This window comes from Chelonia mydas, chromosome 4, assembly GCF_015237465.2.
Source record: "Chelonia mydas isolate rCheMyd1 chromosome 4, rCheMyd1.pri.v2, whole genome shotgun sequence".
NCBI classification, from domain to species: domain Eukaryota; kingdom Metazoa; phylum Chordata; order Testudines; family Cheloniidae; genus Chelonia; species Chelonia mydas.
The window spans coordinates 106,557,726-106,580,731 of NC_057852.1; the positions used below are offsets into that span (position 1 = coordinate 106,557,726).

Consider the following 23,006-nt stretch of genomic DNA (forward strand, 5'->3'; position numbering starts at 1 on the left):
AAATGTTTGGCGTGGTGTGCTCCTAGAGTCTAGATGTAAATGATCTCCGCATTAGTGTAACGCTTTAATCTAAAAATAATACTTTCTGCATCACTTCTAATATGATCTGATTACAGCAGAATACAGCAGCAGCTGGTCGTCTTTCAGCAAATTCGAGAACTGCCCTTTAACCAGTAGTGTTGGTAGAAATTAGTGTGTGCTTTTTGTATTTGGCTAGTGCACTTCAGCTGCGGTACATTGGTACTTTGTTCTGCAGAAAAAATCATTTTAAGCTACTTTACGTATCACTCTACTTTTTTTTTGTAATGGCAGAAAAAACTAATTAAACTGCAAGATGTTTTTAAACAAAACCAAACTCTTTGGTGATCATTCATTACAATCTGTTACTGAATCTTTCCAATGCTTTCTTCATTTTAGGTGGAAAAGATACCATAACATTCAGTGACCCAACCCTGCCTGTTCTACAGAGGTCAAGATCGCCATTGCTAACATTTGCTGACAAGCCACAACAGAATCAAGCACACAGGCATGAAGGTGAGCATCTAGGACAGAGATGGGTCGACACTACACGTCTTATCAAATACAGTAAAAGTAAAAGTCAAGGTTTCATGCCAGTATAGCAGAAGGTAAAGATTCTGTGATCACAGAGATTAACTAAATCAATCACGACCAAAGTGGGGAATCATCCCAGTTTGAACAGGCCTGGAGGGACTGATAAATGACTGTATAGTGACTTGGACCATGCTAGAGGTCAGGTTTTAGCAGCTCAAAGGAATTTTGCAACATAGCTGTATGCCATAGGAAAGCAACACATTGTACCTGTGTAAAGCTGGTTCCCTCCTGTTCTCCTCTCCTCCCCCCCTTTACAGTGCATGATAGGAAAGCAGACTATGGAACTAGCTTAGCACTCTCCTGCATTAGACCTGATCTACAGATGAAAGGCTTCCTGATTGTGCCTGGCAAATTGAAATAAACCCCTGCTGTTGAGCAATTGATTCTTCTTTTATAGTCATGCATGCATTTTGTTAAAATCCTTTCCCAATCACAAGCACTAAGATCTTCCCTTAAAAGTCCAGCTCAGCTCTATTTGATAGTAAACAGCAGGCTAATATTTTAATGAAAACACTACTTTTCTTTAGTTTTTCTTGGTGGACAGGGAATAGATTTTGAGACTTGCCTATCAACATTTGGATAAGCTATTTAATGGCTATAAAATTTTTGACATGCCCAGATCTTATTCAGTCAACCATGAAGCATTGTAAATGCTTTGATATTAATTCCTCAAATTAAATAGATCATGGCTTCATTTTGACTTTATTATCCATGTTATCAGATGATTGACAGGTTTCAGAGTAGCAGCTGTGTTAGTCTGTATCCGCAAAAAGAACAGGAGTACTTGTGGCACCTTAGAGACTAACAGATTTATTTGAGCATAAGCTTTCGTGAGCTACAGCCCACTTCATCGGATGCATGCAGTGGATTGATCACTTTTAATCTTGATCAGCTAATTTTTTCTGTGCTAAAAATAGAAAACCTATTTAACCACTCCTTCATTGAATAACTTACAAATATTAATTTTCATTTTAAATAATCATTGGGTTCTAATTAAATCTTCACGCACTGAAAGTGTTTGGTTGATATCGTTATATTGATTTTGCCTTATTTGTCATCGTGTGCCGGGCTGGTAGCTCTACCTACTATTAAGGTTGCGCAACACTTCCCATTATAAGACCCTGCATTCACTTGCATGTAATTTTGCTGAACTCCAGCCATTTGAGTTGAAATTTTCCATGCTGGGTGACTGTTTCAGCCTGAATTGTTTTTTTGTTTCGTTTTGGTTTTTTTTGTTTTGGTTTTTTGGTTTTGTTTTTTAAATTTAAGCCAAAACAGTTGAGCTGTTTCTGAGAACAAAGATTACCACTCCTCTGCTGTGGGCAAACACTTGCAAAACACATCCCCCTCTAGTAGTCCACAGTGAGGATGGCAATCTACTACTGCTGTCAGTTACTCTGGTAGCTCAAGTAACAGAGGCCTATGTGGTACAACCTAGTTTGGCCCCCTTGTGCAGATGCACTGTGATGCTGTCTTTAATTGCATAATCCCTTCTTTCTGAATTGTTTTTTGTATAGTTATATCCAGTGCTTGGATTTTGTTGTAATGATACACTTAAAATGTTTAATATATGGAGAGAGAAAAGGAAAAAAGCTGTTTTTTTTCTGTCCCTGCCTTATCTTATGCTGCTATCAAAGCATGTTATTCAGATGAAATGTTGAAGGGTTAATTATATAACTTCATTATTGGATGGGTTTCAGAGTAACAGCCGTGTTAGTCTGTATTCGCAAAAAGAAAAGGAGTACTTGTGGCACCTTAGAGACTAACCAATTTATTTGAGCATAAGCTTTCGTGAGCTACAGCTCACTTCATCTGATGAACTTCCCAATGTTCTGATTGGTTCTGTTCTTTGAAGTGAGTCCAGAATGGGGTAAAGAGCCAGGGTAGAATTCAACATACTGTAGTTAAGTTGTGCTCTGATCAATCTTTTACCATGATGGTGGGCCACTGGTATTTCACTAGCTAGATCATCTTCTGCATGGCTTTCTTGGTCAATGCCCCATGCATATAAATTCATATAACGTACACTAGTGTGACACTGTCCCATTTCTCTCTTAGCAAAACAGAAGGGAAAACCAGATGAAATTTATGCCGTTTCAACAGAGTTGACAGTTCCAGAGGAAGCTGCTAAGGTCTACAACAATTCCCAAGCAAACATAAATAACAGTAACCAAAATAAGCCTTTTCATCCCTCATTAGCCCAGTTTCCTTCTGAGGAGGAAGAAATAAACAGTCTTGGAAGTGAAATAATTAAATTGACAGAAGAACAGGCAGCTGCAGAACTGGAAGGGAGCAGAAGAGAAAGTCTACTGGAGGGCCAGAGTACAATGGACCAATCAGACCTTAGCAGCTCATCCAAGGAAGAGTGCCTCTTGTCCAGCCCTGACCTATTTGACCCTGCGGAGACATCAAACTCCAAGAATGAGCATGCAGCTGAAAATTGGGTCCTGAAAGACCATGAGGAAACCTCAGAGAATGACTATGAAAATGTAAATAAGAGAGAGGGTGGAAATGGCAACACACTGGACACTAAAGACACAGAAGGATGTGGAGAACTAACTGTTTCAACATCTGATTTAAACAACATTTCCAGTAATCCCCCTGAATCTGAGTGTGACAAATCATCTGATCCTGCTGAATGCTCTGAATATTTGGATAACAGCATGGCTTGTGGTATGAAATCCAAGATCTCAAGCTTCTCCCTGTCATCCTCTTGCAGTGGAAGCTGTGCTGCTGTGAATACGGATAGTCACTGAATTAATCTGCCATAGAATTGTTTTTTTACATTGGTCTGTCAGCATTTGTCGGTTAAAAAGATGTTTTTCTATTAACATTGACTGTGCTTAACCAAAATAATGTAAATATATAAAATGGATAGAACTTGAAAATGATGAGAGGCAGGTTTAATGATGGCTCTGGTGTTTACAGTGATTGAAGTTTCTAGAGAGACTGACATAATTGAGAAAAATGGGGCCAGGAGACTCACCATTATCCTTTATCATGTCAAGTCCTAGCTGGGTCTTCATAGCATGTATGTTCTTGTCCAATGCACAATGCCTACTGGTATGTATTTTAAGGGTTTCAAATGGCTATTTTCAGCAGATGAAAAACTTGAAATGATAAACTAAAAAGGATCTAAAGGTAACAGGCTTTTGTTTATTTTTCTAAACTTGCATTCTCTCTGTGTATATTTGCTGAGAATGCATATTTAGAATAGCAGCATTTGGTCCCTACTGAAAAGCAAAATGGTTTTGAAAAGTAGCCCCTGAGCATGAAGTTTCCATCTCTTAAACCTCCATATCTCCTCTACATTCCTCTGAAGTTTTCCTTCCTTGCCCCAAGAAAACAGGAGGGACTTATGTCTCAAAGTATTAAAGCCCCATTCCAACTGAAGCTCTTAAAGCTGCTCTAGTAGAGGGAAAGTTCCCCAGGGAAGTAAAAAATCATCCTAGGGGACATAGCAGAGCTGCCTAGGGGAAAAAAGAGAGAGAGAGTGTGTGTGTGTGTGTATTTATAGGCCAGCTTCCTATTGTGTGCTGCTAGTGCCAATTCATGGGACTATGTTCCTCCACCTTGGCCTGGAGTCACCTGTGTGGCCCCTGGTGGAGATTGAGTGGATCTAAGCCTATCTCCACTTTTATTAGGTATAAAACAAAAATGTGAATGTGGAAACTCTTCCTTTCCTCCCCCAGCTCACCAGTCTTTTGGATAGTGGCGGGGTTATTCTTTGGGCCCCAGTTGCCCCTTTAAAATTCTTCCTAACCTGACACGTAGTCTGCAAGAAAAATCTTCTGGTGTTAGAGTGGGGGGCGTGCAGAGAAAGTCCCCATCTCTCGAGTGATGGAGTTGTGCTATGCTGCTCCTGGGAAGGCAGCAGCAAGGGAATACTTAATGTTGGAGTTGACAGCTGTTAGAGCTGGGGAGGCACTTCCGCTCCTCTTTCTAGAATAGGGAACAATCTCTGCAGCTGTGGAGCTCCTATGCGCCAGCAGCCGTGGAGGCAATTTTTCTGCTGGCTTGGGACCTAATTGTCTGTAAATGTTCATTTTTCACTCCTAGAACTTGAAACCAATCAGAGAGAATTAAACCAAATTTAATAAACTACTACTAATAAAAAGGAGAATCCCTCCCAGATTGAGCCTTTGTTTGACAAATATGTGCCAGCTGCAGATTTTTACAGCCCACTTGTCAGCTACTGAAAAACAAGGTTTGTATTAGCAGCACTGACAAACTCGTCTCTATATGGATACTGAACTAGCAGGTGCTGCCATAATCAAAGGTGTTTTGATTCCATGAACAGTTTGGGCTTGGCAGAAGAAAGAATATATGTAATGGTTACATCTGAATATAATGAATGATGGGAGGCTGAAAAATGTGACCTGACTCTTGTTTTTGTGCATGCCCCTAAGAGGGGCATGCATGTAACCCTTTCTCTGCTGTCTGTCTGCTCTTTTCTTGCTGTGTGCAGGCAATAAAGGAATACTTTTATCACTCCTCTAAAATGCTTCCTTTCTATTTAAAGGACTGTGGCATTGCATCACACTGGTATCAGCAGCCCCCTTTGAACCAGTTTGTTCCAAATTCAGATGCCTTAGGAGCATGCTACCCTGAAAAGTTTAAGCTTTCTTCCCTGGCCCCAGTTATATTTATGTTCCTCAAAACCAAAAGACCAAGAGGGGCTGTTGCTATTAAAGGTAAAATAACTGATTACATTATTGACTCAGTTATTTATATGACACCACTGGCAAGCATGAAGAAAAATAGACATGCATTGAAATAATTGAAGAGATTTTTACAGGGTTTTGTAATGTTTAAAATATAACTCTCCCTGTAATGTTTGTTCCAAGGAGTGTATTCCTTTCCACCTTTCATCACAGCCTGAGGCGTTCTGAAGCTAAATGCTAGAGAAGTTTTGAATAAAAATGCAGCCAGAATTGAGGCTGGCTTTGATTTTTCTTTTTTTAATCCCTAAATGTCAGTGTTTGTTTATACAGCTTAACTCTGAAATGTTGAAGGTATGTGCCTGCTTGATTCTCCTCTCCCGTAGGCTGGCGTAGAGGCCTGAGGCAAAGCTCATTGAAGTCAATGGGAGTCTTTCCCTTGACTACTGTAGGCTTTGGATCAGTCATTAAAATAGGAGTAATCCCACTGAAATCATTATGGTAATGGTGTAAACGTGGCGCAAGTCAGAGCAGACTCAGGCTGACAGGTATCTTTAACACACACAACTGTTGTTTCTGTTCTGATATGGCTGGCAGGCTGCTCTTTGAAAAACCTCCGGTAAATTAGATCGTTCTATGGATTAATCTCTCCCCATTCCTCCCCACCTAAATTCCTCTTCTGTACCCTTGCAACCACTTGCTGGCACAGACTCTGGCTAGGAGGCTCCCTGCAGACCTCACTTCAGTACCACATCATTTCCCTGTCTACAGGGAGTCCGGTGCAATGCATTTTGTGCCCTTTTCCACACAGGGGACTGTGCATCCTCCTAGCTGTGCTTTCAGCCTTCATCCTTGGGACTTGAGCCTTTACAGACTGAGACATGAAGCTTCAATACAGCACCAAATCACTCTTAAAGTAAGATTTGTTTGCTGCAATAAAATTACAGTTGACGCCGAATGTTGGGGGGGAGAGGGGGTTATTTTCCTTTCACTGGTGCTGTTGTTACACTAGTATAACTGTTGTCTTTACTGGAATTACTTCTGATTTACACCAGCCGGGAGAAGAATCAGGCCTTCTCTGTTGAGACCTACATGCTGTCTCTGTAGGACTTTAAACCATGCTCTGACAGGCACACCCAACCATAAACCACCCTCCCTCACTGATGGGGGAGGGCGGGAGACAGAGTGGCAGCTTCAAATCCAACATTTCAAAAACTGATTTTTAAGAATGCTGTTTCATAATCAGACCAGATGACTTCCCTTATTCTATACCCTTTTGAAAGACAGTGAACTTGTGCTGGAGCCCAGCAGCAAATACATGTTTTAACTGGGAGAAAAGAGGGGGGAAAAAAAGACCCAGCCCCTTTAAATTAAACCTATTACAGAAAAGGTGTTCACTGAATCTTTAAAACGTAGATTTGTGAAAATGACAGATTAAGAATCATCTTTTAAAGCACTGCTTCCTTTCTAAGTGAGACTATTTTTATGCATAGGGCAACTTGTATAATAAAGAAATTAGAATTTCTTTAATCCACATGAGCCCAAGAATGTATTTTAGAATCTTAACTGAGATTAATTTTTAAAAGATTGGTATTTTTTTTTACTGGTTGCTGTTTTATTTAAAGAAAGATACAGCTTTTATTTATTTGCAAGCCTTTCCTTTGTTACAATCTACAGTCACCATGTAACATGACAACTATATATAAGTATATATATTTTGGCTCCTGGAATAAAGACAAATTTCCAGATTTGTTTTGTCTTTTATCTTCTCCCTTATTAATATGGGAGGGACGTTAATTATGCCTGTGTTTTATCAGTGGGTCATGTATTAAATTGTGGTCATACTTTCTTTTTATAAAACAAGGAATGTAAAGATTTTATTCAATAACTTTCTTCAGTTTGTATAAAAAAAATCTAAATTGAAAGTCTCTTCTACTGTCACTTATTCCTTGCAATCTGAACAGACTAATTTGCTATATTCGTGTGAGTATGGAAGATCACACAATGTACCCTTGCCTTCAAAATAGTATATATTTTTTAAATTAATGTATCTACATTGTGTTAACAGCATTACACAATTTTACCAGCTGTGTTATCTAGTAGTAAGCTCTCCAAACATTTCCAAGCTACTTATTTTAAAAAAAAAAAAAAGCCAGAACAGTTCTTTTAAGTATACTTTCAAATGTAAACAGTGTGCCTCGGGTACAGGCGAATGGATAACTCAAACCAGTTAAGATTACACATGTTGGAGAATAAAACCAGCAAATATAAGTAGAATAGTATAATGGATCAGAAGTTAAAAATAGAAATAATGTCTATACTCTTCCTGAATCTGAGGAGAAGGCTATTATCTAGCTCTACTAGGCTACCACACAAAGCTGTTGAAGTTATAGAAATCTTTATACTTTTCAGATATGTAGAAAAACACTGCAGAGCATCTTAGCCAAAAGCAGTTTTTCATTAATTTGTCTTTTTCTTTGTACCTCAGCTTGTGATCGCTCAAGAGATCTGTTAGAATGGACAAGCTCTTTCCAGATTTCATAAACTAAATATTTTGCTAGTCTTACCATGTTGCACTAAACTTTTGAGCTGAATAAATGGGAGTTTAAAGTTTAAAAAAAAAATTACATTGCAAAGTTGAGTTGATGCTGTTTTTTATTAATCTGCTTACAGAAGGGAAAAACCTCTAAAGAGTAATATGCATTTCTCAGAGAGCAGTAGGACCGAGATCCAATGGAAACAGGAAACCTTTCGCATGTCTCTCATTGATCAACTACATGGACTATATCTATTCTGTGCTGCCTAGGCAATGGATGGTATGTTGATCTTTAGTTAGGCCTGGTTGTTTTGTGCTCATTTGTGATCCTCTTCTTCCTCCTGTCTGTAATGTCAGGAAGCTTTTTCTCCCATAAGTTCTTGTTGCATATCCCAATGACACAGCAAGCTAGACGTCTGCCAGCATTCCCATTCTCCAAACTGGCTTTATTGTTACCCTTGCCCATGTCATCTTCCTGTTCATGGATCACAATGGATCTCCCCATGACGGAGTAGGGGCCAAACAGAGTGGCGAGCAGATTTGGCTTGTATTTTCTAATTTTGCCTTCTTTAGAGTAGAAGTTGCCAAAATCCCCTGGATGGCGAGGGTGGTTCACATTGAAAGGGTTATAGTGCCCCCCAGTAGAGTCACAGCTGTTGCTGAGGTCTCCGAGCTTATGGATGTGAATAGCTCTGCCAGACAGATTGCTGCCTGACGGAAACCCATTCAAGTCAAAGAGAGCCTCTAGTTTTCCATTTGGGTAGGACTGTCTGAACAAGACTTGGCCTGTCACCTGTGGCTTGTCAGCATCTAGGTTGGAGCTGGGCTTCACTTCACAGGTGGCATAACCTGCCCGGTCAGTCTCCTCATTGATGAACTGTGGGTAGAGTAAATTCTGCCACAGGTCATTCACTTTTTTCTGTATGTCTTGAAGTGGGCTGTCTCCATTGGAATCAACCTCACCTTCTCCCCTCACAACACCAGATGCAGAGAGGCCCAGACTGATGACCAGGTAAAGGAACAGAAACATGTTTGCAATTCCCAACCTGCAAAATACAAAAGGCTACAAAGAGGCAAGGGAAAAAGTGCCATGATTTTTTATTCTGTGTGGAAGGAAGAGTAACCCATTATGGCGAAAGGGACAGGCACATCGTTAGCTTTTAATATTACCAAGCAAAACAGCTGAACTGTGTGGTCACGACACACTCTGCTTATTTCTAAATCTCTCTACAATGATTAATCACCTGACTAACCTAGAACTCTCTCTTCACATGCAGTTTTTAAACATACATAAACTACCAACTATGACTGTAAAAATATCAGCAATCTAGAGCGCAGAGCAGGTCTGCAATATCTTCCTTCTTGCAGAAATCAAATCTAAAACTTTATTCAATTTTTGAATTAGTATTAAGAATTTTTTCCCTAAATCAAACCCCACTAGGAAAATCTGCCAGGAGACTTTATTGTGGGCTACACGTTTGCAGCCAACTGATTATGAAAAACAATCCTGATGTTGCCTACCTTTTCAAAGATTTTTCCAAAAGCTCTTCACAGTGGGTTGCAGTCTCTGCTTTTGTGAACTTGGAGCAGTGATCAGCCCAAATTTCAGACCTCTCTGCAGCTAAGGCTTATGAGAGCTGCCTGTTTATGTAAAAGTTGGGTAACACTAGCTCATGGGAGTGGCCAATAGAACTCTGGGAAGAGAGGAGGAAAAAGTTTAATTAGGAACTTTTTAGAAAGGATAAACAGTTTGTCTCCTTTTCCTGAGTCCATACAGCAAACTGGCTCTGAGACCTCCCTGACTCCCCCTCCACCCCCCCCAAAATGGTTACCAAGCTTTTAAATTCATCTTCCCTTTCTTGATTTCATGTGTGTGTTTAAGGCATATGAGTGGCGGGGGGAAGGAGAATTTTATCAGGGTACAGTCATCTTTGTTTAGACAGTTCTTCCACTTAAATCTGTCGTTTCACAGATTTTGCTAGGTGCTGCAGTTTATATCATTAGAAATAATGATAGCAGCTGCTTTAATATCAGGACATGATTTACATGGACACATACGGAGCTGCTGGGATTACAGAATCTGAAAGGCACAATAAGAGCTCTAAAGCAGCGGTTCTCAACCAGGGGTCCGGCGGGCTGGGGGTGGGAGGGCGAGAGCAGGTTGCCGGGGGGTCTGCCAAAACAAACCAGAGAGCAGGGCCGGTGTTAGACTTGCTGGGGCCCAGGGCAGAAAGCTGAAGCCCGAGCCCCACTGCCTGGGGCTGAAAGCTGAAGCCTGAGCAACTTAGCTTCATGGGGACCTCCTGTCGTGTGCGGCCCTGAGCAATTGCCCTGCTTGCTACCCCCTGATGCCGGCCCTGGCTTTTAATCTACTGAGTATGCATAAAAACAGTTGTTGTGGCACAGTTGGGCCATGGAATTGTTATAGCATGGGGGGGTGGGGGGCTCAGAAAGAAAAGTTGAGAACCCCTGCTCCAAAGCTTTATGAAAACTTTTAAGAACAACTTTGCGTCTCTATAAAAATTATCAAAGAGGATCCCCTCCCTGCAAACCCATTCTTGCCAGGCTGTTTGTTCTGTTGCAGTGGGTTATTGTGGAAGTGGTTAATTCTTTCCACAGTGTGTGTTTTGGGTAAGTATTTCTGCAGCCGTGGGGTGTCAGACGTGGGCACGGAGTGCGATTGTTGCCCAGGAGCTGACTGAAGAGCCTAGATCAATCTCTAATGCACACACATTTAGTTGGCTTTTGAATTAAGAAATGTGCCGCTGTTGTCAGGACTGCTGCGTTACTGGTAGCATTTTGAAGTGCCGTACAGGAGAGTTGGTTTGGATTAGGAATCCCAGTCTCTGAGCCTAACTAGCTGGAATTGCTGCAGAGATAGAGTGGCTCCTGATACACAAGGAAAACTCTTCAGCCTTCTCTACGCTAGAAAATTGTTGAGGAAAAAGCTCCTACCAGTTCAGTAGTGGTGGTAATTGGGGTGCGCATGGCACTGCCAGCTTCTGGAATTGTTAGCACTGTTAGTTAATTCTCATGGAACATACTCTAAATGCAGTTTACAGTCAGACCTGCTTACTGGAGAGCTGATTTTTGTCTGGGGAAGGAGATCAGAGAGGAGGGATGGTCCATCAGTCAGGGCTAGGAGGTCTGGGTTCAATTCTTTGCTCTGCCAGTCTCCATGCACGACTGTGGGCAAGTCATTTCATTTCCCTGTGCCTTCGTTTCCCATCTGTGAACTGGGGGAAAATAAAACTTGTCTGCCTCACAGGAGTGATGAGAGGATAAATACATTAAAGGTTGTGAGGTACGTGGGTAATACAGGGATGGGAGCTACACAGTGGCCTTAGGTAGAAGTTATGATTGGTTCATAATCTTAGGTAGGCACAGTCCAAGCTCAGGACTGAGACAGGAATACCTGAGTTGTGATCCTAGTTCTGACACGTCCTCCTTCAGTAGCCTTGTCCAAGTCACTTAATCCAACAGTTTCCTATCTGTAACAAGGAATTAATATATAATTACAGCACAGTGATGGAGTGAAACTAACTGAAGATAGTTTCTAAGATGTTTTGAAGAGATGAAATGCTCCACTGAAAAGTCAAGTTGTTTAAGACAAAAAGTCCAAAAGGTTGAGGGAGGTCAGTTGTAATGTTGTAAAATGGGCAATTTCAACTTTAGATATATATAAAAGCGGCAAAGAGTTTTGTGGCACCTTATAGACTAACAGATATATTGGAGGATAAGCTTTCGTGGGTGAATACCCACTTCATCGGATGCATGTACATGCAGAAAACTTATGCTCCAATATGTCTGTTAGTCTATAAGGTGCCACAGGACTCTTAGTCTGGATCTGTAAAAGCAGCAAACACAGCTACCCCTCTGATACTTAGATATATAAAGTTACTGAGCATCCCATTGTGATGGGGTGCGCCACTCACTGCTTGTCTGGCACCTCCTCCAGGTCACTCTGGGGTGTCGACCTCAAGAGCTAATCCCCATTCTGTGGTCGCATGCCATCACACTGTCTCTCAGGTCTGCAGCTCCTCTCTTGTCCCAGAGGCCAGTGTCCTCTTCGTGACTCAGCCCTCTGGCTAGGTCACTCAGCATTTCTCCTCTTCTGGGGTATAGTCCTCCAAATTCTCTCACTCCAGCAGTGACACAGGCAGTCTTCCCATTCACTGCCCCTCTGGTGTAGGTCATGCCCTTGGTGGCTGGTGGTAGGGAACCTGGGCCCGCCCTCAACTTCAGGGACCCTACACCCAGCAGTTCTGGGCTTTCCTCTCCCAGCCCTCATTGCTCCTTCCCTGGACTGCTTCCTACATCTCCTGGTTCCCCTCCTCTAGCTGGGTGTACCAGCTCCAAACGTTCCTCCTCCTCCTCCCCAGGGAGGGTTTGTCTACACTAGAAACATAAGTCGACCTGTTTTAGGTCAACTTACAGCCACTACACTAATTACTGCAGTAGTGCATGTCCACACTACCCTCTTTCCGGTGGTGCGCATCCTCACCAGGAGTGTTTCCACTGATCTCAAAGAGGCAGTGTGGGGAGCAAACATCTGTGTCTCAGCTTCACTGGCAGCTCCCTGCCGGGAGCCTGGGTGCCCCAGAGGCTCCAGGGCTCCCAGCACACTGTTCCCCGTTCTCTCCCTGGCTCCCAGCTGGGAGTGGGGTCCGGCAACCTGGGTTTCCACTTTGGGTATGGGGGGCAGCTGGGCTCTAGTTGCCCGACTTTCATGAAATTGATAAGTCAGCCAACAGCCGTGTAAGAAACAGTGTCTACACAGACATAAGTCTTTCTTACACCTCTCGTGAAGGTGGGGTTATTATGTTGGTGTAGAAGGGCACTTAATCACCAGGAGGAAGGCTGTAGTGTAGACACTGACATAACTGGGTCGACTTTTAAGCTGCCTTACTAATGGTGTAGTGTAGACCAGCCCAGAGTGACTGCCCTTTCCCAGCAGCAGCCACTGCCTCTGTCTGTTGCCAGCTTTCTGACTTTATAAGCCCTGCCTGTTCCTGCACTATTAAACCTGCTTGCAGTTAATTCCCTGTTTCCCTGGCCCTTCCTCCAGGTGCAGCCTGTGGCATTAATAGACCTAACTAGCCATCCAGTCCTGTGTGCGGTGGACGTCTCATCGCACTCATCGAGATAGGGTTTGAAGAAAGTATTTCTCCACATCAGAAATAATTTTCTTTTGGGGGAAGCTTGCTCTAGAACACACAGGAGGCCGAGGCTGTTTTTTGGCATGCGTGCTCAGGAATGCACATGAGTTGGTTGAGCTGCTAAGTAACCGTGGTGATAATTAAGTTTGATGTCCTTGCAGAGGGAGTCCTAGTCCAAGACTTCGTGTTCTGACACTTTACTTGAGATGGGTAAGTTATAAACCATTTTAAGGTGAATGTTAAGAAATTAGGGTCAGATCCTCAGCCGCTGTAAATCAGGATGGCTCCTTTGACTTCACTGTTGCTACATGGATTTCTACCAGCTAAGGGTCTGGCCGTAAAAGGACACTCAAAGAGCTAATAGTAAGAGGAAGAAGTTTTCTTGATGTACCTTACAAATGGGAAGCATGCAGGAGGCCAGCAGGGCATAAGGGGGGAAATCAAAGAGACTGTTTCACTGCACTCTAAATGATGTATTTCCAGTGTTCTTCACTTCAGAGAATATAGTAGAAATACCTACCCCGGGCTACCATCAGATATATTTTTAAAGAGAGACACTGAAGAACACAATAATTAAATTGTCATAAGTTACTCAGATGAGCTGGCTCACCTGGTGACTGATATATTCTTCATTAAATAGAGGGGCTGAGGTAATATAACTTGTTAATGACCTTTAGTTAAGTTAGTCAACAAGGCACGGGAGGGAATACTAGAAGGACCTAACCTTGCACTGCTCTGCCATGATCCTTGCCATTTAAAAAAACAAACAAACAAACAAAAACCAGGACCTAACTCTTACTTGGGCAAAGCCTGATTCAGTGAAGAGACCCTTGAAGTCAGTGTAGGATTTAGCCTGAGTAAGAAATGCTGAGTGGTGCCCTGAGAGTAAACGCCACTGGTTGTGATGCAGTGTGTAAATGGCATTGGATGATTTATTTATTTTGCTTTTTATAATATGTCTCTAGATGTGGCCACAGTGCTACTGAGCTCGCATTAGCAGATAGCACCAGGTCTACTTCTGTCTTCTCTGCCCCGGATACAGCAGCTGACTGCTTTACTCTGTTTCTGGCTGAGAATGGAGCAGTTATGAGAGCAAGTGGTTGAGCTTTGATCCAGCTACAATAGAGACAATAGTAGTTGTGTGAGGAAAGCAAACTGAAGATCTTTTGAAGCTTAATCTGGTCCTTTGGTCTGAGGGCATGTATCTGCCTTTTGTTACTTATGTTCCCACTTTGGGAATCTGGTTAGATCCAAAGTTACTGTTGGATAGTAGCATTGAATCAACTAGTTGTATACAGTGTTATATGTAAATATGTCAAGTCAGGTCTTTTATGAAAGCGTGGAATGTTCTAAACCTGATGATTCTTAGGCGATCTGTATACAGCTATGGGTATGAATGGATGCATGTAGAACATTGTCCTTGTAACCAAGGGTGCAACTACAGCATCACCTCTCAGCAGTGCAGGAAGCAATCAGGCAGGCCAGGAAGGACACCTCCAGTAGTGGATCATTACAGTTAATGGAAAGACATTGAAACTGAAACCAAAAACCCAGTCTTGGAAAACTAAGGAAGGAGGGAGTTTCCCCTGCTCTGTCTGGTAATTAAGAACTTGCGGGGGAGGAGGGAGGATGGATTTAGGGAGACTTGAGACCAGAAGGGCTGTTGGAGTCACCCTGCACAGGGTAACTAGGCAGGTGGAAGCCAGGGTGAGACCTTTATGCTTGTGGGCTAGCTCCTGGTGGCAGAGCTCTGAGCCATAGCAGCATAGTATTGTTGCCGGCACCCAGTGCCAGAGGTGAACAACAGCAAGGTTCGTTGCCCGGTGTGCGTCACCCAATAATCACAACGGGGTGGAGAAGCAGAAAAGTTTATTTGCAGCTGCAAACAAGGTACAGGGAGAATAGAATCTCAAATCCTGCACACAGAGCAGGAAGTTACACAGGCTATTATACATCCTTTCTTCAGCATACTTATCCAATAGCAAGCTGCCCTAAGTATCCATATAGCCAGCCAATCCAGTTCCCAGCTAGTTCCCTTGCTCTCTGTACCATCTGTTAAACCATACATAAAGCTGCTTTATTCAGCATTGTTCTTCCATATCTGCCCTGTTTAGCCTTGTTTAGTTTCAGGCAGTCTGACTCTGCAACATATTGTTGCAGATCCTCAGCATAACTGCTGTGAGTGCCTCCAGGCGGGGGTGGGGGCCAAGGACACTTGGGCCTAGTACGCATAACTGCTGCGAGTGCCTCTAGGCGGGGGAGGGGAGCCAAGGACACTTGGGCCTAGTGCGAGGGGGCTTCGACACTCGTGGTCTTCCATCCCCTCGAGTTACCTAGTGGCCATGCCCTAGTGTCCCCAACAACTCCCTCCTTTGAGAACACTCAACAGCCTTGGCTCTGAGTTTTCTCACTTGGGCTACTTATTTCTTTGCAATAGGACTTTGCATAAGCACTTTGTGATAGCCCTGAAGAGAATGACTTATTAACTTTTGCAAAAGGGTCCTGACACATGAGACTGCACAGCATAATACCATTAATACAAGCAATACAGGAAAGAGAAGTTTCAATAACGGGCTAAATAAACCACCAAGCCAAAACGACAAACCCAAGCCTGAAAACAAGGTTTGCAACCAATCGCTCTCGGGGGCAGTATGGGCAACCTGTGCTCTGGCTCGGGCATGGGCCTCAGCCTGTACCACCTTTTCATAGATCTCATAACTGCTATCATTTACATATACACAACTTCGGAGCCCGACGAGGGCACAAACCCTTCCTTGGGATGCCAAGAGATAATCCAAAGCCAGCCTGTTTTGGAGGGAAAAGGTCCTGAGCTGCTGTACCTCTTTATTTAATGTTTTTACTGCTGACCCTAAATCACTAACCGAGTCCTCTAACTCTAAGGCAACTTTCTCAAGTACCATTTCCAGCCTTACAGCATAGCGGCCTATGCATGCCATGCTGGCCCAGTAAACAGTGGCACTATTCCCAGTACAGATCACCCTACAAGCTTCTCGGTTGTGAGGGGATTTTTTATATTGCCCTCTAATGCTGTAGTCAGTTGCCGCAGAGTCTTTTCTCGTGACTCAACAGAGGTATCTTTCCTTTGGGCAGTGTGGCAGTTATTGACAGATGAGGAACTCCATGAGCTATATAACAGCTACCTGTCCATTTGGCTGGCAGCACCTTGTAAGCCTTTTGGCCACATACAAAATAGTGACCCTGTAGGGCCCAGTAAGGACTGTTTCTTAAGGGGATTCCTGGGATATTTAAGGCTGCTTTGGCTGCTTTTCCAAACAGTTCATATGCCCCTAAGGGGGGGATCCCATCCTCCTGATTGGGTACAAGTGGGAGTGTTTCTAATTGTGCTGTTCAAATTACACTCGCCATAGGGACCAGTACAAACCCTCCATTGGCTTGCTACATTGGAGATATTAACAGGACGGCAAGTTATATTTCCAAACCCTTCTTTTGTGGTAAGATTATTTGTAAGAGTTTTCCTAAAAGGGGAGGAACCATTACACCCACACTGCTGGCCTCCCCTCTTGGTCTTTATCCAATACCCATCAGCTCACTGTGTAATAACAGGAGCTCTTTCCCACAGGACGCCCATAGTGATAGATTGGTTTCGGGTGAAACATAATACTCCCTCAGTGAGTACTGCAACTGAATACTCCTGGTCCTGATAGGTGGCTTGCTGTAAAGACGTCTTGTTCCAGAATGGCGAGTCCATTCTTTCCTGCTCTTTGGTGGCGGCTAATTCTGCTAGGGTCAGGGGCAGTATGTCAAGGGGCATTCCCGTTTTGGGGGACAGTGGAGTTGGAGCACATACCCAGCAATCAGTCTGGTTTGTTAAAGTAGCAACATGGTGCGCAAGAGAAACAAAGGAGTTATGCTCCCGATATGCACAGTTTGGAAATAATACAGAGAATAACAATGTTACCCAATTAATTATTACCAGAGTCTTCCCAACTCAGGGTCTCCAGTACCTGGGTGGGCCCATTTTGGCGTTAAGGTGCCCACTATTTGTGTCTCTTAAACAGTAGCTTTAGCCCGAGATCATCACTAGATGAGGAGTCAGAAGGTTGGACGGTCCACTGTTCTGCTGACGAGGGGGCGGGTACTGCCTTCAGACGAGAGTGATGGATCCAGTTCTTGTGTCCCTCGATCTTTGCCGCTGTATGGGAGACCAGCAGGACAGTATAGGGTCCTTTCCACTTTTCCTGGCGAGGCTCGTCTTTCCAGGTACGAACAAGCACAGAGTCACTGGGCTGTAAGGACTGGACAGGAGAGTCCAAGGGGAGAGGCTGGGAATCCTTGGTATACCTGTGAGGAGACAAGAGAGCAGCAGACAGGGAACACATATACTGAGACAAAAAAACATTACCCAACTCCCATTCCCCTGACAGAAGCGGGGTGCCATTCATAGGCCATGCCCTTCCAAACATAATTTCAAAGGGACTGAGCCCTAATCTACCCTTTGGGAGAACGCGAATACGGAGTAGGACGAGGGGCAAAGCATCAGGCCATCGCAGTGAGGCTTCTTGGCACACTTTTGAGAGATGTTGTTTAAGGGTCTGATTGGTACATTCCACTACACCACTGGCTTGCGGTCTCCAGGGCGTATGGAGTTTCCAGGGGATCTGTAAGGCAAGTGAGATGCTTTGAATGATTTTTGACATGACGTGTGTCCCGTTGTCAGATTCCATCCACTGGGGGCGTCCAAAGCGAGGAATGATCTCCTTAATAAACTTAAGGGCCACTGTTCTGGCAGTGCAATTACGGCATGGGAAGGCTTCTGGCCATCCGCTGAACCGATCCACTAAGACGAGGAGATATTTGAACCCTTGGGTCCGGGGAAACTCAGTAAAGTCTATTTGCCACACTTGTCCGGGGCCCGGAGTGGGTTCCAGGGCAGCTGGTGGCACAGGATGTCCCGGTCGGGGGTTATTCTTTTGGCAGACTAAGCAGTCCGCTTGTACCTGGGCAGCCAGGTGTCGGAGTCCGGATGTGATAAAGTATTTTCCCATTAGTTGGAGGAGTGGTTTGATGTAGTTTCTGCAGCACCGGCTGGATCAGGCCCTTTGGTAGGAGGACCTTCCCTTCCGGGGAATGGAGCCATCCCTCCTTTTCCCGTAGACCGAGTTTGTCAGTTAGCTGTCTCTCCTCCCCAGAGTACTGAGGGGTTGGAAGCTGCCCTACTGATGGGATAAGGGCATGCATATGGGCGTTCTCAGTCTGAGGGGATGGCAGGGTGGCAGCATGCTTAGCCTCTCTATCTACCCGGGCGTTACCTCTGGCCACATCTTAATCTCCCCTTTGATGGGCTTTACCGTGTATCACCGCCACTTCTGAGGGAAGTTGTACTGCTTCTAGAAGCCGGAGGATTTGGGGCCTGTACTTGACTGGGGAGCCTTGGGCTGTCAGCATTCCCCTTTGCTTCCAGAGGCCAGCATGAGCATGCAGCACCCCAAAAGCATACTTTGAATCAGTAAAAATGTTGACCTGCTTTCCTTTTGACAGTTCAAGTGCATGGGTCAGGGCTACTAGTTCGGCAAGCTGGGCAGAGGTCCCAGAAGGCAAACCTTCAGCTTCCACAGTGTCATGGAGGGTCACAACAGCATAACCTGCCCTCCTTTGCCCATCTATTACAGTACTGCTACCATCAGTGTACCACTCATAATCTGCATTTGGGAGGGGTACATCCTTTAAATCCGGACGGCTGGAGTACTGGGCATCTATGATCTCTAAACAGTCATGTTCCTGTTTGTTAGAGAGCTTATTCCTTCACTCTCCCACTTCCCTGGTCCTTCTCGCATGAACAGAGAGCAACAATACCCGAAGTCCGAAGGTGCAAACAATTCGATGTTTATTGGGGTGAACTTCCAGCAAGCTTAAATACAAGTTCCTTTTCCTTATTTTCGAATCCCAACTTACTTCCTGTTTGCCCCTAATTTATATAGTAATATTCTTAGCTATACCTTAACCAATCATTCTACTGAAATTTAACTAACCAATCCTAACATATTGTAACATGATTAGCTAACCAATTATATCCCACCACCTTAATTAGATTACACCCAGCAAAATTAATTATACAGCAGACAGGAACAATCACAGAACCAGACAGAGATTATACAGACAAACAATAGCAAAGTGGGAACTCTAATGACAAAACAATACAGAAGTGAGGATTTCACATCCCAGCTATTGATAAGTGAGTTCTTGCCAGACAGGATGCTATCAAACTAAGTTTCCTTTTACATTTTCTAGGCACTTCCCTTTCTTTGGAGGTGATAGGAATTATCAGGACAGGATTGTATTCAGGACAGGATTGTATTCCTAACAGCCCAATAGCACCTTCTTTCAATGTGGCTAGTTTGGAATGTGAGGATGTGACTGTTCGCTTCCTGGCTTATGGCTGCCTCTGCTGCTTAGCCAAAGGCCTTAGCCTAAGAACAGGGCCTCAAACTGTCACAGTAAGAGAAGGCCCTTACACCAGCAGACAGTGATTTTGATTCTTTCTTTTATACCTCTAGAACTAGCCAAGTAATAAGAATACCCCTAAATTCTTAAAGTACAGGCCTTTACAGACAGGCCTGAATATCTATATCCTAACACTGTTCCTCTGTTTCTGGCAAGAGGGTGGCTGGGTTAAGGGAGGGGCAAGGCTGTAAGGTGACTTCAGAGTTCTCTAACAGCTTAGCCTGATACCGAGCAATCTGAGCCTGAGTGAGCCAGAGCCCACCCTTGGTGTCTAGCAGGGCTCGGACCATATGGGGAGTATAGATTTGCATATCCCCTCCCAATGTTAGCTTCTCGGCTTTCTCAAGCACTAGGGCAGTAGCTGCAGCCGCCCGTAAACATGCCGGCCAACCCTTTGCAACCTGATCCAGTTGCTTAGAAAAATAAGCCACGGGACGTCTCCATGCTCCTAACAGCTGTGTGAGCACTCCTAGGGCCACCCCCTTTCGTTCATGTACATACAACTGAAACAGCTTAGAGAGACCGGCAGGCCCAGAGCTGGGACTTCCATTGACTTCTTTTTCAAGATTTTAAATGCCCTGTCAGCCTCTGGGGTCCCATAGAAGGGGTCGTGATCCGTTCCCTTGACACAGTCGTACAGGGGTTTAGCCCATAGTCCAAACTCTGAGATCCAGATCTTGCAAAAGCCTGCCATACCCAGAAATGCCCTGAGCTGCTTACAATTACTTGGGGTAGGAACTTGACAGATAGCTTCCTTTCTTTCGCTTGAAAGCTGATGCTTCCCTTGCTTTAGCTGTAACCTGATTCCGCTCCACCTCAGACAACAGTTCTCAGGAGGATATTACAGTCATCCCAGTCTGGCTTGTGACTACTGAGGCACCCCTCAAAGACTGAAATAAACCAGCTTGGGTTCATGGAGAATTCCCCAGCCTGGGTTTTACAAGCTGCTAGGTCTAGGGGATTGAATGGCACATGGGTGTAAACTTGCATAGTGGTAGCCTGACGTCCGTCTGCCCATGGGCGAGCCACAACAGTCTCAGTAATCAAAGGATAGAGTCCCACCGAGAGGGCAATCTCTGTAACCCGAGGCATTCTACCCTTAAAAGGTGGGGGTGTGGGGGCCGAAGGGGACACTGAATCTGACATTACAACAGTGAGGGGAGGGTGTTCTGGGGACTAACATTAGCTGCTACTGAGCCAGTCGGAGTCAAATTACAGCTCTGTTCTATCTCTTAAAGCCATAAACACTTGTGCATACAGATGTTCATTCCATTTACCCATTCACTGACAAAACAAAACTAATTGGAGGATCATATTATAATTAATTGACCATTCCTGGTCCTCTAGCCGATATTGAGGCCAGTCTATTGTACAAAACTTTTTCAATTTGCTTTTTGTCATTGGGTCTGATCCAAACACTTTCCAGTTTGCTAGAATGCATTCTAGGGGCGTACACCGTGCCCTAACCCCCGAGCTCTGTCCCTGTCCCATACCTACAGGGTAACTCTGGGCATCCCCAGGTTCCAACAGAGTATACAATCCGGATTTCAAAAGGTTCCTACCTTACCCCAGGGACCGGTTCCCCACCGTCGCCCGCAGCTGCTCCTCCCCCATGTCCAAGGGACCGGTTCCTCACCATCGGCCACAGCAGCTTCACTATATGAGTGCGTTGCACCGTTGTGCCCTCCGGGGTCGATCAAATCGCATCTGCTCTGAGGCCCCCGATGAACTCACCGGTGCGTGCTGGGCGTCAGTTCTCGCCGCAATCCTCGACCTCCAGGAGGGGTCCAGGCAAGGCTAAATAGCAGCCTCGTTGCCCACCCAGGGACGCTGAAAGCTGTTGCCGGCACCCAGTGCCAGAGGTGAACAACAGCAAGGTTCGTTGCCCGGTGTGCGTCACCCAATAATCACAACGGGGTGGAGAAGCAGAAAAGTTTATTTGCAGCTGCAAACAAGGTACAGGGAGAATAGAATCTCAAATCCTGCACACAGAGCAGGAAGTTACACAGGCTATTATACATCCTTTCTTCAGCATACTTATCCAATAGCAAGCTGCCCTAAGTATCCATATAGCCAGCCAATCCAGTTCCTAGCTAGTTCCCTTGTTCTCTGTACCATCTGTTAAACCATACATAAAGCTGCTTTATTCAGCATTGTTCTTCCATATCTGCCCTGTTTGGCCTTGTTTAGTTTCAGGCAGTCTGACTCTGCAACATATTGTTGCAGATCCTCAGCATAACTGCTGCGAGTGCCTCCAGGCGGGGGTGGGGGCCAAGGACACTTGGGCCTAGTACGCATAACTGCTGCGAGTGCCTCTAGGCGGGGGGGCGCGGAGGGCAAGGACACTTGGGCCTAGTGCGAGGAGGCTTCATCGACACTCGTGGTCTTCCATCCCCTCGAGTTACCTAGTGGCCATGCCCCAGTGTCCCCAACAGTATTAAGGCACCCAAAGTTACAAGAAGGCAGCGACAGATCTGGTCTGAGGCATCCTCAAAAGGTCACAGTGGGGTATTCTGCAATCTTTTTGCAACAAGCAGGTTAGTTGGCCGTTGCTGATGTATAGTGGAGTTTGCTGTTGATTTTGTCTTTGTTACAATTTGTGCTTATACAAGAAATATTAAGGGGCACTGAGAGCCTGGAATAGCCTTCTTTTAAAACTTTTAAATAAATACATACAACTGGAAGGAAGCTGTGCACATTTCCAGCTTCCCAGGGAATGCAGCACAGTGAGAGTTGAAGTTAAATAAAAATACTGCTCTGAAAGGAAACTAATTTCTGCTAAAACAGGGGAGAGGCTCACATGCCTTCCAAGCTGGTCTTACTGATCAGCATCTGACTTGGCTGGCAGGCCAGCCAGCCAGTTCAAAAAAAAATTCTTGAAATTCCTGCACTTTAAGAGCTTGGGATAAAATCACTTTGTGAGTGGGAAGAGGGAGAGAGAGGTCTTCAATAAGCTAGTCTGGAAACAATCCATCTAAAAATTAGAACCAAATCTGTCAGTAGAATTTAATTTTGTGTGTGTGTACAAGATAGGGAATTAACCCAATTACGAGGACAGTTATTGTATATAATTACATAGTGTTTGGGTCCGTTCACTATTAGATAATATATTGATGGCCTCTTGTAAATCATGCGTGCATCAAATTAAACTGGAGGGTGTAGACACTGATTATTTTTTTTTCTAATGGTGAGGGAAAGCAAAGAAATATATCAGCCTTGACGGTCACCTCGTAGTCGACCGCTGAAGTGGAAGGACCTCAGCACTATTGTCAATGGGTCCAAACCCAAGAGTCGCTGGAGATTTGGGCCAGTAGTTCAGTAATATGAGGCGTAACCAGGCAACAAATATTTAAAAGATAAATCAGTCAGAATTGATTCAGTATCCCAACAAACATTGAGTGCATTGCAAAACCCAAATGCCTTTTCCCATGAGTTATGTCACACGGCTAAGAGAATAGGACTTTTGACCTCTGTTACAGGCATTTACCATTCAAACAGGCACAGTTAGACAAAGAAGATACTTGGAATTTAATATCGATTTCACCTCACCAACCC

At 44.3% G+C, this 23,006-nt stretch overlaps 2 protein-coding genes across 7 annotated transcripts in view; one reads left to right on the forward strand and one right to left on the reverse strand.

Annotated features, from left to right (window-relative positions):
- Positions 1-6,618, forward strand: part of CCDC149 (coiled-coil domain containing 149) — a 63,942-nt gene extending 57,324 nt beyond the window's left edge. For 3 of the 5 annotated variants that reach the window (XM_037897979.2, XM_043544571.1, XM_043544573.1), the window contains 2 exons: positions 418-534; positions 2,671-6,618. In XM_037897979.2, coding sequence (XP_037753907.1) covers positions 418-534; positions 2,671-3,368 — 815 coding nt within the window. In that variant the 3' untranslated portion in view covers positions 3,369-6,618. The remainder of the gene's footprint in view (positions 1-417; positions 535-2,670) is intronic. The other 2 variants (XM_043544572.1, XM_037897981.2) reach the window with 1 other exon arrangement.
- A 1,292-nt stretch (positions 6,619-7,910) lies between these two features.
- On the reverse strand, positions 7,911-9,478 carry SOD3 (superoxide dismutase 3). Of its 2 annotated transcripts, none has more exons than XM_007058104.4 (2): positions 9,331-9,478; positions 7,911-8,855 (listed from the first exon to the last, which is right to left on the reverse strand). In XM_007058104.4, exon 2 carries the CDS (start codon positions 8,837-8,839, stop codon positions 8,102-8,104), a length of 738 nt encoding a protein of 245 aa, XP_007058166.1. In that variant the 5' UTR covers positions 8,840-8,855; positions 9,331-9,478; the 3' UTR covers positions 7,911-8,101. The 2 variants fall into 2 exon arrangements, with proteins under 2 accessions (XP_007058166.1, XP_043400509.1); XM_043544574.1 differs by having other exon boundaries at positions 7,911-8,872; positions 9,331-9,455.
- Positions 9,479-23,006: the final 13,528 nt, after the last annotated feature.